The sequence below is a fragment of the Neoarius graeffei genome, chromosome 13 (genome assembly GCF_027579695.1).
Source record: "Neoarius graeffei isolate fNeoGra1 chromosome 13, fNeoGra1.pri, whole genome shotgun sequence".
NCBI classification, from domain to species: domain Eukaryota; kingdom Metazoa; phylum Chordata; class Actinopteri; order Siluriformes; family Ariidae; genus Neoarius; species Neoarius graeffei.
This window is the reverse complement of record NC_083581.1, coordinates 54,501,135-54,515,570: the sequence shown is the minus strand read 5'-3', so window position 1 is coordinate 54,515,570 and position 14,436 is coordinate 54,501,135. Positions and strand designations below refer to the sequence as shown.

Sequence of the window (14,436 nt, the reverse complement as noted above, 5' to 3'; positions counted from 1 at the left end):
TAAGGTCGCAACAGGCCCTCGTGTTGCGTCACGCTTAGGATGGGCGGGCCCAGGCTAAACCACTACACCACTGCGCCGCCCCCTGTCAGTTTGTAATAATTTAAATAAATAAACAGGGTTCTCCAGAAAGTTTGAAGTAGTCGGCTTTAAATAAATAGTTAGGTGGCTCTGGAATTTGTGGCAGTGAAGCCAAAGGTGTGCTAATGTTAGGGGGGTTATGCTACCAGAATCGTTTGAGTAGGGTGCACACATCCAAAAACTCTTTGCAGGTGCCAGACAAAAATGTCAGACAATAAAAGAAAATAGGTCTGCACACTGCTGGATACGCTCCAAAAAATAAACTTTATTTAATTAAAACAAGCAACGTTTCGATCACCCTGGATCTTCATCAGGCATATGGGTAACAGGAAGAGGCTGTGGCCTATATCACGTGACCCTGCTCTACACCCGCCCAGGCAAGGCACCCAAAGGTGCCAATCAATTAGACAGACAGGTGTCTTAACCTGTACCAATCATACAAAAGGCAAAACCAAAAAACATTTGCAAGTTTGAAAGATTAAAAAGATGTGAATATAGTACACCAACATATAAAATACATATCACGTGAAAATCAATTACAAAAAAGGTTTTAAATCAAAATACATATTCATTCCCTTAGGTGCAATGGTGTTCAAGGTATATATATAAAAAGCCTCGCGTCTTAAAAGGAGATTATCAACATCGCCCCCACGTCTAGGTGTAGCAACATGTTCAATGCCAATATATTGAAGGGTTGCGAGGTTGTGCTTAAACGTGTTAAAATGGACAGCTACAGGGTTCTTCTCATCATTCAACCGTATGTTGCTTCTATGCTCTGCGATGCGCGTTTTTAGACACCTTGTTGTTTTGCCTATATAGGCTAATCTGCAGGGACATTTAATCATATAAATTACATTTCGTGTATTGCACAAAATAACGCCTTTTATTTTAAAAGGCTTCCCAGTGTGCGGGTGATTGAAAGAATTACATTTGCGCGTAAAATTACATTGCACGCAATTTCCGCACCTATAGTTGCCATCAGGAAGGGGAGGAAATCTCCGTGCGCGGTCTGGTGGTCGGTCGGCCTTAACGACAAGGTTGCGTATATTGAATGAACGCTTGTATACAAAACGTGGGGGCTGTCTAAACGAGGCATCGCTAAGGGTAGGGTCTGAGCTAAGGATGGGCCAATGTCTCCTCACTATCTCTTCAAAACGCTTGCTCAGTGGCGAGTACTGCGTAATGCAGGATAGCCTATTATCAGAGGCCCTGTGTCTTTTTCTATTAAGACACGTCTCTTGGTCGATGTTGTGGAACCTCTCTACTGCATTATTAATCCAATGTTCAGAGTACTCGCGCTCCCTAAAGCGCTCGGACATAGCACTACATTGCCTTGTGTAGTCTAGGTCAGAGCTGCAGATGCGACGTATCCTATTAAACTGACTGATAGGTAGATTCCGCTTTAAAGTGGTGGGATGATAACTTTTGCCATGTAAAAGTGCATTTCTATCCGTAGGTTTTTTATAAAGGTCCGTTTTTAACCTACTACCATCTACGGATATCAAGAGGTCCAAGAAGCTGATTTGTTCTTTATTAAAAACACCAGTAAATTTCAGATTTTCATTTCTCTCATTTAAAAAGTTCTGAAAATCAACTAGCTCAGTTTCTGTGCCTCTCCACACCACAATAATGTCATCAATATATCTCCTATAAAAGAGAATTTTATCATAAAATGGGTTGACAGCTTGGTTTAAAACCACATTATGTTCAAAATGGCCCACATACAGATTTGCATAATTGGGTGCCATAGTGCTCCCCATAGCAGTCCCTCTAATCTGCAAAAAGGAATCATTTTTAAACATGAAGAAAATTTTTGTCAACACAGTCTCAGTCAAACGTTTGATACATTCCACGCTGGGTGTTCTATTTTCATGGTGTGTACTCAAGAAAAAGTCCACTGCGTTAATGCCACCGTCATGAGGAATATTGGTATATAATGATTCAACATCGAAAGTGGCCAACATTATGTCAGCTGGAAGTTCAATTTCTTTAAGGAGTTTGATCATGTCCATAGAGTCTTTTACAAAAGAGGAGAGAGTGACAACATGAGGTTTTAGGAAAAAGTCAATAAATGTGGATATTTTTTCAGTTAGTGATCCAATGCCAGCTATGATAGGTCTACCAGGGGGCTTCTCATAGTTTTTATGTATTTTGGGCAAAATGTAAATAACAGGTGTTAGAGGATGATCAACTTTCATGAAATCATATTCGTTTTTTGTTATCTCTCCACTCTCAAGGAAAGATGTCAAAACAATTTGTATTTCTTTTTTATACATTTCCGTTGGATTAGACCTCAATCTTTTATAAAAGGTGGAATTATCAAGTTGACGTCCAATTTCAACGTCATAGTCCTCACTGTCCATTACTACCACTGCTCCACCCTTATCAGCTGGTTTAATAATCAGTGTTATCACTATAAAGTTCTTTTAAAGCCACTCTTTGTTCTTTAGTTAAGTTATCGTGTACTTTGTATCCACGTTTTTTGGTGAATACATGCGAAATGTCATTCTCAACCAACCGAAAGAAAGTCTCCAAAGAGGCATTCCTATATTTAGGGGGTAAGAAAGTCGGATTTACCTCGAAAACTTGTCGTGAGGCTTTGATCTACTGATGATATATTGGCTGACTGTATGTGGGGGGGCGATGAGAAACTCACACCCGCCTCCATTTCCACTGGCATTGGACATGGGCTGTCAGTTTGTAATAATTTAAATAAATAAACAGGGTTCTCCAGAAAGTTTGAAGTAGTCGGCTTTAAATAAATAGTTAGGTGGCTCTGGAATTTGTGGCAGTGAAGCCAAAGGTGTGCTAATGTTAGGGGGGTTATGCTACCAGAAAATTTTTTAACTTGCATGCCTTCTGGTGCATTCTCGGCTAATAAATTACTCACCATTTCCTTGTTAAATACTTCCAAAATATGTATGAAATTTCCCTCCAGCTCTATGTGGGCTTGGCTTTCTCAGTTACCCACTGTAGTACGCTGCCTGGCTCTGTAACATAACTACATACGTTACGGCGTAGTCCGGCTCAGCCAATCAACAAATATGGTGTTGCTTCCGGTCATGCTAGACCTGAATTTCGTGGTGGAATAATTGGATTTGCAGCAAATTATGGGCAGCAGAGATGATATATAAATCACTTGAACATTGAAAGGCAAGTGGGTTTTTTTCCTTCTTTCTGGGGTCGAGTAGCCAGTGGAGAAAACCACTGGTTACCGGCGCTTGTGGACATCTCTGAATAAATAGAGATCATGAAAACGATATCCTATTGCCCAGCCCTAATGCAAGCTTTTATTCAATTTTTTTTTCAGTTCTTGTGTTAGCAAGTTCATTGTCTAATCAATTCATTTCCTCTGCTTTATTTGTAGAAAGGGCTGAAGAATGTGTTCGATGAAGCCATACTTGCTGCGCTGGAGCCCCCAGAGCCCAAGAAAAAGCCTAAATGTGTTCTTTTATGAGTTGAACCTTGCCAATCGGTCCTTTCAGGCACAAACCGTCTGTGATTTATCATCCATCTACATCTGAATCAGTTGTGGTTCACATTGAGGAAAGGACTAACTGTAGCAACTGTAATGTTTTGTTTTCTTGTTTTGCCTTGAATGATGATGCCATCTGAATTTAAGCAAGATGAATAGAATAAGTGTAAGGTAAGAGTAAGAAAATTTGTCACAAATGTTATCTTAATTTGTATTCTATTTCATTAGTATATTCTCAAATGGGATTAATAAGACCCCTTAAGGCTAACGAAGAGTTTTAAATTATTTATTCATATTAACCTGTTTAGCATCACTGAAATATAGTTATCAGAGAAACTTGAATTTCAACTGTTAAAATGGTGTTATTTTTTACAAATTCAGAAGTCATTTATCTGTAAAATTTTAGGCTTTCGTAGGTCTCCAGAAAACCTGGACAAACAGTATTATTGTATGATTACATTTAACGGCGTAGCGGATTTATCAGAGCATCCTGAACTGTTGGCTGCGCTGCACTTCTAACTGCTTGAGCCTGAAAGTGACGCAGTAGGTTAAAGAATACAGTCAACTGGTGAACCAAGGCTCCTTTTGTTTCTAAAATGCTTTCGCTTTCAACAGCAAAGCCAAGTTAAATTATTTAAGCCACTGTTTGCTCTCCCCCCAAAATCATGTTGAAATTCATTCCAAAAAATGCAGTCACCTGTGATCCACAAAGCAAGACCTTCATTCCAATTTTCCTTTCCAGCAGAATTTATCAAGATAAGTGGGATGCTGACAACTTGTATTTCGAGCCAGTGCTGAATAGGTTGTTTTTTCACCTTGTATATTTATTTTAAATCACTTGAGTTTAATAACAAGCAGTAGTAATTGTCCCATAATCAGATTAAGTGTTTCAAATTAAGAGTTGATCGTAATTGTGCGTGAAGGTGGTCTTTTGCCATTCACATACACTCTAGGGTTTTTGTTTTTAAATATATTTTTATATGCAATGTTTCGTTACAGAAAATTATCATGTGTGAATTACCTCAAAATAAATACTTCCAATGTTTAACAACCTGCTTGTTTGAAGCAAACCTTACTCTACCGCATGTGTCACTCTCTAACCAGGGTTTTTTTTTTTTTATTATTAAATGTTCTCATTGCCGGGGCGTCATGGCTCAGGTGGATAAGGCGCCATACCATAAATCCAGGGACCCGGGTTCGATTCCGACCCGAGGTCATTTCCCGATCCCTCCCTGTGTCTCTCTCTCCCACTCACTTCCTGTCCTGTCTCTACACTGTCCTATCCAATAAAGGTGAAAAAAGCCCAAAAAATATCTTTAAAAAAAAATTTAATGTTCATTGCTCGTGACCCCACTGTAAATGGTTTTAACATTTCCAACTTAAAAACATGCACATGTAAGACAACTAGTACACTTCATGTAACTACATGCACACTCTTTTTGGAGGTTCCACATTTTCTTGCGCTGAAAGTGCTTCTCTCCTTAGTGCCATTTTATTGCTTCTATCTTCAAGAATCTTCTGTTCTGCTTCCATCTGTCCCTACAAATAGTACAGAAAAGTTAATTATTCACCATTAAATGGACAAAATTAAGGTCGACAGCACACTGTTCAGCGGCAAATGACAGATTTTAAAAGGATAATTTGTCTAAAACTTATCATCTATTGGTGGAATATAGGGACTTTAGGATCGGAACACTGCCTTAGGTTTAAAGTGAGACGGCCTTTTGATTTTATGAAATCGGTGAAATTTAGTTCCCTCTGAAATGTCATTGTGATGTTTATCTGCAATATCTCACAAAATATCAGGCTGTTCTGTGGCTGGGAAGTTATTTAATTTGAGGGGATTCCTGAGCAAATAATGTGCATGAAATCACTTGCTTCGCGCAGTCAAGCAGACAGAGGAAGTCCGTGTGCACTGACAGCTACATCATTGTCACTAAACAAACAGCTGATCGCCGATATTTTAGTTTGGTCTTGCATTTCTTTTCCTTCGCAACAACATTGTCTTCTTGCTTCCTGTTACTGTAATCAATCTCTCACAGCCTCCATTTTTCTTTCCTGTTTCAAAAGTTGTATCCCACAATGCCTTGTGCAAACAGGGAAAGCCCACCACGTGATGCATGACGTATCTTGAATTGGGTCGCAGTGGAGAATTTAGGGCGACATGGCCCCAAGTTCATCAGTTATTCTAAATTTTATTATTATAAAAAAAAAAGTCTGCGATTCAAACTCAGATTTCAGTCCACTAAAGCAAAATAATTGGTGTCGATTTTTTTTTTTTTTGACCTACACTTAAAATCTGAAAAGCAGTCTACCTTTAAAAAAAAAACACGGAAATGTCTTAAATTAGAATTGTTTCTCTTGATAGTGTAAGGCGGTGTGTTTCAGTCAGATGAGTGGATTTAAAAAGTACAGCTGTCCACTCTTCTTGATGTAATCCTGCATCACTATCAGTGGCCGTTTGGAAGTTTCTGGAAATGCTTTGGACAGCCAGTAGCCATAAATGGAAAGCTTAAGCGATGATGCCACTTAAAATATTAAGAATTCTAGCTAGATTATCATATTTTTGCCCAAAAACTGAATGTAAAATACAGTAGCCAAATAGTTTAAGTCTGTGTTCAGGTTTCAGCTCACTGCATCTGTATACAAGATATAAACACTCGTATTAGCACAAACGTGTTAAAGAATGAACGATATGCATCAGACATGTATTAAAAGTGAGGGTTAATTGTGCATCAGTTTTACTCCGAGCAAATCAGATGAACAGATCTCATTTGCATTGCCCATCCTAATATGGGCAATAAACCTAAGTGTATTTAAAAAAAAAAAAACTAACCTTGTTCTTTTGTGTTGCATATTTCACTGTCCATCTTTGTGCCTTCTCCAAATAAACTGCTTTGTTGTATTTATATTCTGAGGACTGAAGGAAATACATTTGAAAAAAAAAAAACATGCAAGGAGGGAAACAAGTGGGTTAGAAGCAGAAAGTCTATATTAAAAAAAAAAAAAAAAACCTCACAATATCTGCCATTAATGGGTCGTCTGGGTTTGGTTCTGCCATGAGAAGCTGCACTGAGCTCAGCACTGTGGAGATGTTCAGTGAGGGCCTCCATGCTCCCTATGAAAAGATTTTATTTATTTTTAACATTTTCACAATCCTGCATTTGCATATTAAATCTGTGAAATCGTTTATGGAATCCACGTACTTTTTTGAATTTCTCATTCAAATTTTGAGGAATAAATCTTATATTGCTCAACATTAATCCTGTTCAATTTCATTTGCCTCGCCTATATAGTTTATGATATTTACATCTCAAATATCAATTTTTTTTTTAAAAACACCCTGTATTTCAGAAAGTGAAAGATCATAACATCTCAAATGTAGCTTTGTAAGAATCTCTCTGGAAAAAGCAACTAAAGCCCTATTCGCACAGGATAAGTATTACCTCTGGTAATTCGGAATAATTACAGAGAATGTCTGAGTTCTTAGTCCCGTGCAAATGCGCCATGTCCGTAATTTGCCAAGTAATAATTCCGCCGCGAATTACCTACTGTGTTTCGGCAAAACACAGACGTCCAGTGGTAATACAAGTCCCGTGTGGATGCGCATGTCTGTTTGTGTAATTATTAAACGCGCGTCTCTTGTACTTTTCTGGAGTGAATAATGGAGGATATGGGCGAAATTTTGATAAACAGCATTTCGGGGCAAGTGGTAGTAGGCCTATCCCGTATTTGAACCAGATAAGCAGAAACACAGCTCCAAGAAGAACTCCAAGAAGAAAGCACGAAGAATCTTCAACTGGATGGCTTGTGTGACACATCCGGTCACAATGTCTGTAAATTCAGTGAATTACAGACTTTTGCTTATCCCGTCCGAATGCGCCACACAATAACACAGAGGTGCGGGGGTAATTGCGAATTACCAGAGGTCCATAGGTAATACTTCTCCCGTGCGAACAGAGCATAACACGAGAACAATTTCTAACAAAAAATTGTCAGATGTCATGATTCGTCCGAGGATTTTCAAAGTGAGGCTTTTTTTTTTTAAATTACTTACTTTGGGTGGTAATTTCAGCACATCAAGACAAATACGACCTGCGTTATCAATATTGGGGTGATAGATGGGCGTCAGGAAGCGCATTTTGGGAGGTTCAAATGGATACCTTGGAACAATAAGGTGAACACCACTGAGCAGTCAGTACACTGAAAGGGGACTTTCATTTTGTGACTACAAACTGAAGATCACAAACACACTTGTATTTAAAAGTCCTCACCTGTCAGGGATCTTTATTTCCAGTGTGAACAGCCCGCCTTCATATGGAGTGTTGGCACCTCCAACAATTTCTGCAAAACAGCGAGGATTTCATGAAATCAGCAGTAGCACCACTGCTCAGTCGAATATAACAGCAATCACAAAAATGAAAGTGAACTAGATTGTACTTCATGTCGTGTGCATTGCACTTGAACTTGCAAAAATTAGCAATTAATATTCTTGCGACGGTTTCTTGGATTCACTGTCTTGATACGGTTTCATCCGTCCCGTTTGTTTTTTCTTCTGCTCTGGATGCATGTTGACCAAATTTAACCTAAAAAAATTTTCATTACTGCGCACACATGAGAACGTGACTGCAGTGTAATATCCTCTTACGCGCACCTATGGCGAAGACTCTGCCTAAAATAAAAACAATCACACCAGGGGAAAAAACATCGACTAAAATTCACAGAGAGAGATGGTAATGCTCTTCATTTGTGACATAAGGACAACGAGCCATGCTGAAGTGTGAGAACGTAACTCCTAAATCCTGCTGTGACCTACAAGTATTTTTAGTCAAACTTATCACTTTTTAATAGGAATTCCGTGTTGTAGAAACAGGAAAGAAAAAAAAAAGACCCATGAAAAACCTGTTACTTTATACTGATGGACAGCAATGCATCCTGGAAAACTTAAAGGCCTTCTCTAATTACAACCACACCCACAAATGCTGGCTTTGGGCGGTGATTAAACAGTGACCGCATTTTAGTGTGGCACAACTGCAACTTACTAGAAAGTAAAATGCAATGCTGTGGGGAATTGAAATTGAAAACCGCTATTCTGCTTCTTGTTTTTAAAACGACATTACGGCAATACAATGAAGGATTTGCTTGTCCTCATGCCTTAAATAAAAAGCAATACCATCTGTGTACTGGATTTAAAAAAAAAGTCCCCCCCCGAGGGTCATTGATTTTCTGTCCAGCACAGAATCTTCTCCACGCCCATCATGACGAGTTTTTTATGAGGCAAACCAAACCTACCAACTGTACACAATGTCTATACAATCACTGACTCAACCCTCTCCTCCATATCAGTGGAAGCCAAGATGATCACCAACAAGAGATCTCACAGCACTGTCTGGTGTGGTTTTTTTATTTATTTTTTTAAATGCCCCATTTCCACTGCTGGGTTGAGAAACCAAATGCCAACAAAAGAAAATCCCCAGGAAATAGCAGCACAATGGCAACACTGACTGCTGATGGGTCAAGAGCAATTAAACATTATGCAAAGACGATGGGCTATAGACCATCTTTACATCTACAATCAGACCGAGATTATAATTAGGGTGAGGTGGGGCTGAAAATCCTAGAGCCTGAGCTCAGAGAGGGACCCTGGCTGGCTATCATTCATGTCAGTTGCATGACCAAAAATAAAGGAGTAGCCTAGTCATCACTTTCAGTATGTGTAATAACATAGCTGATAGCTATCTACACTATACACTCACCGGCCACTTTATTAGAGACACCCATACACCTGTTTCATGCGGTTCTCTAATCAGCCAATCCCTTGACAGCAGCACAATGTATAAAATCATGCAGATACAAATCAAGAGTTTTAGTTAGTTAATGTTCACTTCAAACATCAGAATGAGAAAAATTTAACTCTGACTTTCACTGTGGCATGGGTGTTGGTCTGAGTATTTCAGAAACTACACACACACCAGTCTCCAGAGGTTACACAAAAACACTGAGTGAGTGATAGTTCTGTGGGTGGAAACAAATACCTTGTTGATCAGAGAGGTCAGAGGAAAATGGCCAGATTGGTTTGAGCTGCCAGGAAGGATATAGCAACTCATAGCAACTCTTTACAACCGTGGTGAACAGAAAAGCATCTCAGCATGCAACAGCAGAATACCATATTGGGTCACAAACAGGAATCTTAGAATCAAGAACAAGTTCCTATTAAAGTGTCCAGTGAGTGTGTGTAGTTGTGTCTTATGTGAACAGTAAGTATATGAGAGAGAGAGACCTGGCAAAAATGAGATGCATGACGTGTGCGGTGTGAAGTCCATTATTTAAGTAATCTCTGAGTAACTTAAACAGAATATAAACCAGTGCAACACATTATGTTGAGTCTCTTATACGAACCAAATTATATCTAGTCAGTACAGTAGTGATCTTGTTTTGGCCGGCAACAGTTGCAGCTGTACGACTTCTTTAGAAGTGAATCGGAGTTGTGTTGTGTGGAGTTGAGCTGAGTTGTGCAGACTTGAGCTGAGTTGTGCAGACTTGAGCTGAGTTGTGCAGACTTGAGCTGAGTTAAGTTGAGTTGTGCGGATTTGAGCTGTGCGGAGTTGAGTTGAGTTGTGTTGTGCAGAGTTGTGTAGTGCAGAGCTGAGCTGTGTTGTGCAGAGTTGAGTTGTGTTGTGGGGAGTTGTGTAGTGCAGAGTTGAGCTGTGTAGTGTAGTGCAGAGTTGAGTTGTGCGGAGTTGAATTGAGTTGTGTTGTGGGGAGTTGTGTAGTGCAGAGTTGAGTTGTGTAGTGTAGTGCAGAGTTGAGTTGAGCAAGAATCTTCAAGCAAGTCCAGTTGCCCATTTCTACCACCCACAGTTTGCAGAGTTGAGTTGTGTAGTGCAGAGTTGAGCTGTGTTGTGGGGAGTTGTGTAGTGCAGAGTTGAGTTGTGTAGTGTAGTGCAGAGTTGAGTCGAGCTGTGTTGTGCAGAGTTGAGTTGTGTTGTGCAGAGTTGAATTGAGCTGTGTTGTGGGGAGTTGAGTTGTGCAGAGTTGAGCTGTGTAGTGTAGTGCAGAGTTGAGCTGTGTTGTGCGGAGTTGAATTGAGTTGTGTTGTGGGGAGTTGTGTAGTGCAGAGTTGTGTAGTGCAGAGTTGAGTTGAGTTGTGTAGTGTAGTGCAGAGTTGAGTCGAGCTGTGTTGTGCAGAGTTGAGCTAAGATGAGTTAAGTTGAGCAGACTTGAGCTGAGTTGAGTTGAGCGGAGTTGAGTTGAGTTGAGTACTCACGGGCCTGCAGCTCCCCCACTCTCTCGTCCAGCTGCCAGCAGGAAACCCCAGGCGGAGGCTCGGTACTGAGCATCTGCAGCTCGCGTTTCAGGCGACTGTTCCTCTGCATGCTGCCTTCATACACGTCTGTCTGTGAGTTACAGGTCCAACACGCGACATCAAAATTAACAGAACACATTTCTAACAACAGAAAGCGACTGTATTATCCTGACTGACTGTCAGCTCGCGACGATACTTCAGTGCTGTTCCGGTATCGTCACTAAACATAGCAGGCTAAATAACAGTCATGACACTGTGCTCACTAACAACTCAAATGGATTCTGTTTCTCTCATAAATACATAAACATTATTTAAAGCACACTATGTAAACCGGTTACTGCACAAACTACAAATAAAACCATTATAACTTACCAGAGTTCAATCCGCTGTTTTGTTTTGCGCTCGTTTGATTCTCCCGGCTGAAATGGAGTACGCCACGCGCATGCGCGTTCCCGCTTCCTGTGCAAGGCCTCATGGGTATTGTAGTATAATATTATCGCCGCTCATTGCGGGACGCGGCCACGGGGATGAACAGCGCCGACTTTCACCCGGCGGATTCTGCGCTCTGTTTTCTGCCGAATGTAAAAAAGAAAAAAATATATGCTGCGGCAAAACAAGGTTAAATGTAGGTGAGGTCAAGTCCAAATTAGAAACATTAAGGTGAATTAAAGCGGGGGTGGAAAAACTAGACTAGAGCGGCGGCTACAATTATCGACACCTTAACGATCTTTTGGCCGTTGCAAAAGTATGTACGTAAATTGTGCATGAATAGTTACTCAGACTTCCACTGGAAAAAAAAGAGTTGATTACTGATTACTTAGCGTATCAGATCACGTGACACTGTTCCACAATTATCGACACCTTTGTCAAGTCAAGTTTATTTGTATAACGCTTTTAACAATAAACATTGTTGCAAAGCAGCTTTACAGAATTTGAACGATTTAAAACATGAGCTAATTTTATCCCTAATCTATCCCCAATGAGCAAGCCTGTGGCAACGGTGGCAAGGAAAAACTCCCTCAGACGACATGAGGAAGAAACCTCGAGAGGAACCAGACTCAAAAGGGAACCCATCCTCATTTGGGCAACAACAGACAACATGACTATAACATTAACAGTTTTAACATGAAGTCAGTTTCGTTGATGTTATAACTCTTCATTGATGGAAACTTGAGTGCAAAACTGTTCATGACAACTGCAGTCCTAAAGTTAGCAAGTCAATTGTAGTCCTCAGCCATAAAAGCATTACTGTAAGAGTCCAGAGCGTCCTCCAGGTGTGACTTTCAACTGTCCTCATGGGGCCGTCCTCCACAGGAGCGATGTGATGAGACTCCAACCAGACACAGGGCACCAGGATGGATCAAGCAGGTCCGAGGAGCAGAAGAGGTCAGCATCTCGATCCCAGGACCGACATGTAACTCAGAGGGACAGATTTTTTTTTTTTTGGGGGGGGGGGGGGGGAGAGAGAGAGAGAGAGAGAAAACACAGGTTGTTAGGAATGCCCAATGTCACCTCAATAAGTAGGAACAGTATACATATTGCACTGAGTACAAGCAGAGACTCCGGCAACTAACTATGGCAGCATAACTAAAAGGGGAGAGCCAGAAGGTAACACAGGCATGAGGGAGCCCCGGGACATAAAGCAGCAGCCACTACACCGTCAACAAACTCGAGTGAGCAAGCGAGTGGGGACTGACAGCATCCATACATCCCAGTTTACCAAAACACTCTATGTCTGAGGACCCTCCAGATCTACACCTTTACCTCATAAACACCATTAACAAAAGGCTTGACTAAACAGATATGTTTTCAGCCTAGACTTAAACGCTGAGACTGTGTCCGATTCCTGAACATTACTTGGAAGGCTGTTCCATAACAGTGGGGCTTTGTAAGAAAAAGCTCTGCCCCCTGATGTAGCCTTCACTATACGAGGTACCAGCAGATAGCCTGCACCTTTTGATCTAAGTAGGCGTGGTGGGTCATAGAGGACCAGAAGTTCACTCAGGTACTGTGGTGTGAGACCATTCAGTGCTTTAAAGGTCAATAGAAGTATTTTATAATCAATACGAAATTTGATTGGGAGCCAATGCAGTGTGGATAAGACAGGCGTGATGTGGTCATATTTTCTAGTTCTAGTAAGGACTCTTGCTGCTGCATTTTGAACTAACTGGAGCTTGTTTATGCACTTATTGGAACATCCAGACAGTAAGGCATTACAATAATCCAACCTGGAGGTAACGAAAGCATGGACTAGTTTTTCTGCGTCATGTAGTGACATTAAATTTCTTATCTTATCAATATTTCTGAGATGAAAGAAAGCTATCCGGGTAATGTTATCAATGTGAGTTTCGAATGAAAGACTGGGGTCAATAATCACTCCGAGGTCTTTTACTGCTGCACGTGAAGAAACAGAAAGGCCAAAACTGTGTAATCAGAAAACTTACTTCTAGCTGCATGTGGTTCAAGTACAAGTACTTCAGTCTTGTCAGAGTTAAGCAGAAGGAAGTTAATAAGCATCCAGTGTCTAATGTCCTTCACACATTCCTCAATTCTATTAAGCTGGTGTCTCTCATCAGGTTTTGCAGAAACATACAACTATGTGTCATCAGCATAACAGTGGAAACTAATACAATGTTTACGAATAATATCACCCAGAGGTAACATATATAAAGAAAAAAGCAGTGGACCCAAGACAGAACCTTGTGGAACACCAAACTTTACCTCAGTATGTCTAGAAAAATCACCATTTACATCAACATACTGATAGCGATCAGTTAAATAAGAGCTGAGTCAGGAGAGGGCCGTTCTCTTAACTCCCACAACATTTTCTAGTCTATCCAGAAGAATGGAATGATCAGTGGTATCAAATGCTGCACTAAGGTCAAGCAACACAAGCAGCGAGACACAGCCCTGATCAGACGCCAACAGTAGGTCATTTACTACTTTAACCAGAGCTGTCTCTGTGCTATGATGAGGTCTAAATCCTGACTGACACATTTCATGGATGTTATTCCTATGTGAATATAAGCATAACTGCTGTGCCACAGCTTTTTCAAGGATCTTGGAGATAATGGAGATAAAAAGGATCTTGGAGATAAAAAAGTTCCATCTCAGGTAGCGAACTGTGTCATCAGACGACAAGATCAAAGGACGAGGGGGGTCTTGCAGTTGATTAATTAACTGTTGTAACTGAAACTCACCTTTGTAAAATTGTTCTTTATTGGTAAATCTGAAAAGGCGTCGATAATTATGGACTGTCGATAATTGTAGCTGCTGCTCTACTGAGAAAAGACTCATTAATAATGTGGAAGGAAAGAAAGTTCAAAGTAAAAGTGTTTTAACGGATGAAATGAAGGTAATGTGATGTTTTCGTGTGAAAAGTAACTTTTACATTGTTAGAAAATTATGTTTGTTTTAAAGTGATGACACCGATTTTCCTGAAAATTTCCTTCAGTGTCTGTTTGCTGCTCATACACAATATGGCCAAAAGTATGTGGACACCTGACCATCACACCCATATAAGGATTCCCTTCAGAATTCTTTCAATAATAATAATATCTGGGCTACATAAACAAAG

The 14,436-nt window shown here is 40.3% G+C and overlaps 2 protein-coding genes across 2 annotated transcripts in view; one reads left to right on the top strand and one right to left on the bottom strand.

Moving 5' to 3' along the window:
• cdc42l2 (cell division cycle 42 like 2) overlaps positions 1 to 4,604 on the top strand; it is a 34,530-nt gene extending 29,926 nt beyond the window's left edge. The window contains exon 6 of the mRNA XM_060938049.1: positions 3,446 to 4,604. Within this exon, the coding sequence (XP_060794032.1) occupies positions 3,446 to 3,535 (90 nt within the window). The 3' untranslated portion in view covers positions 3,536 to 4,604. The remainder of the gene's footprint in view (positions 1 to 3,445) is intronic.
• A 265-nt stretch (positions 4,605 to 4,869) lies between these two features.
• On the bottom strand, positions 4,870 to 11,317 carry ube2t (ubiquitin-conjugating enzyme E2T (putative)). Its single transcript, XM_060938048.1, has 7 exons — positions 11,232 to 11,317; positions 10,821 to 10,950; positions 7,828 to 7,897; positions 7,611 to 7,716; positions 6,573 to 6,671; positions 6,390 to 6,473; positions 4,870 to 5,092 (listed from the first exon to the last, which is right to left on the bottom strand). The coding sequence occupies exons 2-7, from the start codon at positions 10,927 to 10,929 to the stop codon at positions 4,976 to 4,978; spliced, it is 585 nt and encodes a 194-aa protein (XP_060794031.1). The 5' UTR covers positions 10,930 to 10,950; positions 11,232 to 11,317; the 3' UTR covers positions 4,870 to 4,975.
• Between the last annotated feature and the right edge of the window lie 3,119 nt (positions 11,318 to 14,436).

Bases quoted from the DNA above. Each gene is read 5' to 3' on its own strand.
- ube2t (XM_060938048.1), bottom strand. From the start codon at position 10,929: ATGCAGAGGAACAGTCGCCTGAAACGCGAGCTGCAGATGCTCAGTACC. The intron at 7,717-7,827 runs GTGAGGACTTTT...TATTGTTCCAAG, and splicing joins GAAATAAAGATCCCTGACAG to GTATCCATTTGAACCTCCCA. The intron at 6,672-7,610 runs GTAAGTAATTTA...ATCTTTTCATAG, and splicing joins TGCTGAAATTACCACCCAAA to GGAGCATGGAGGCCCTCACT.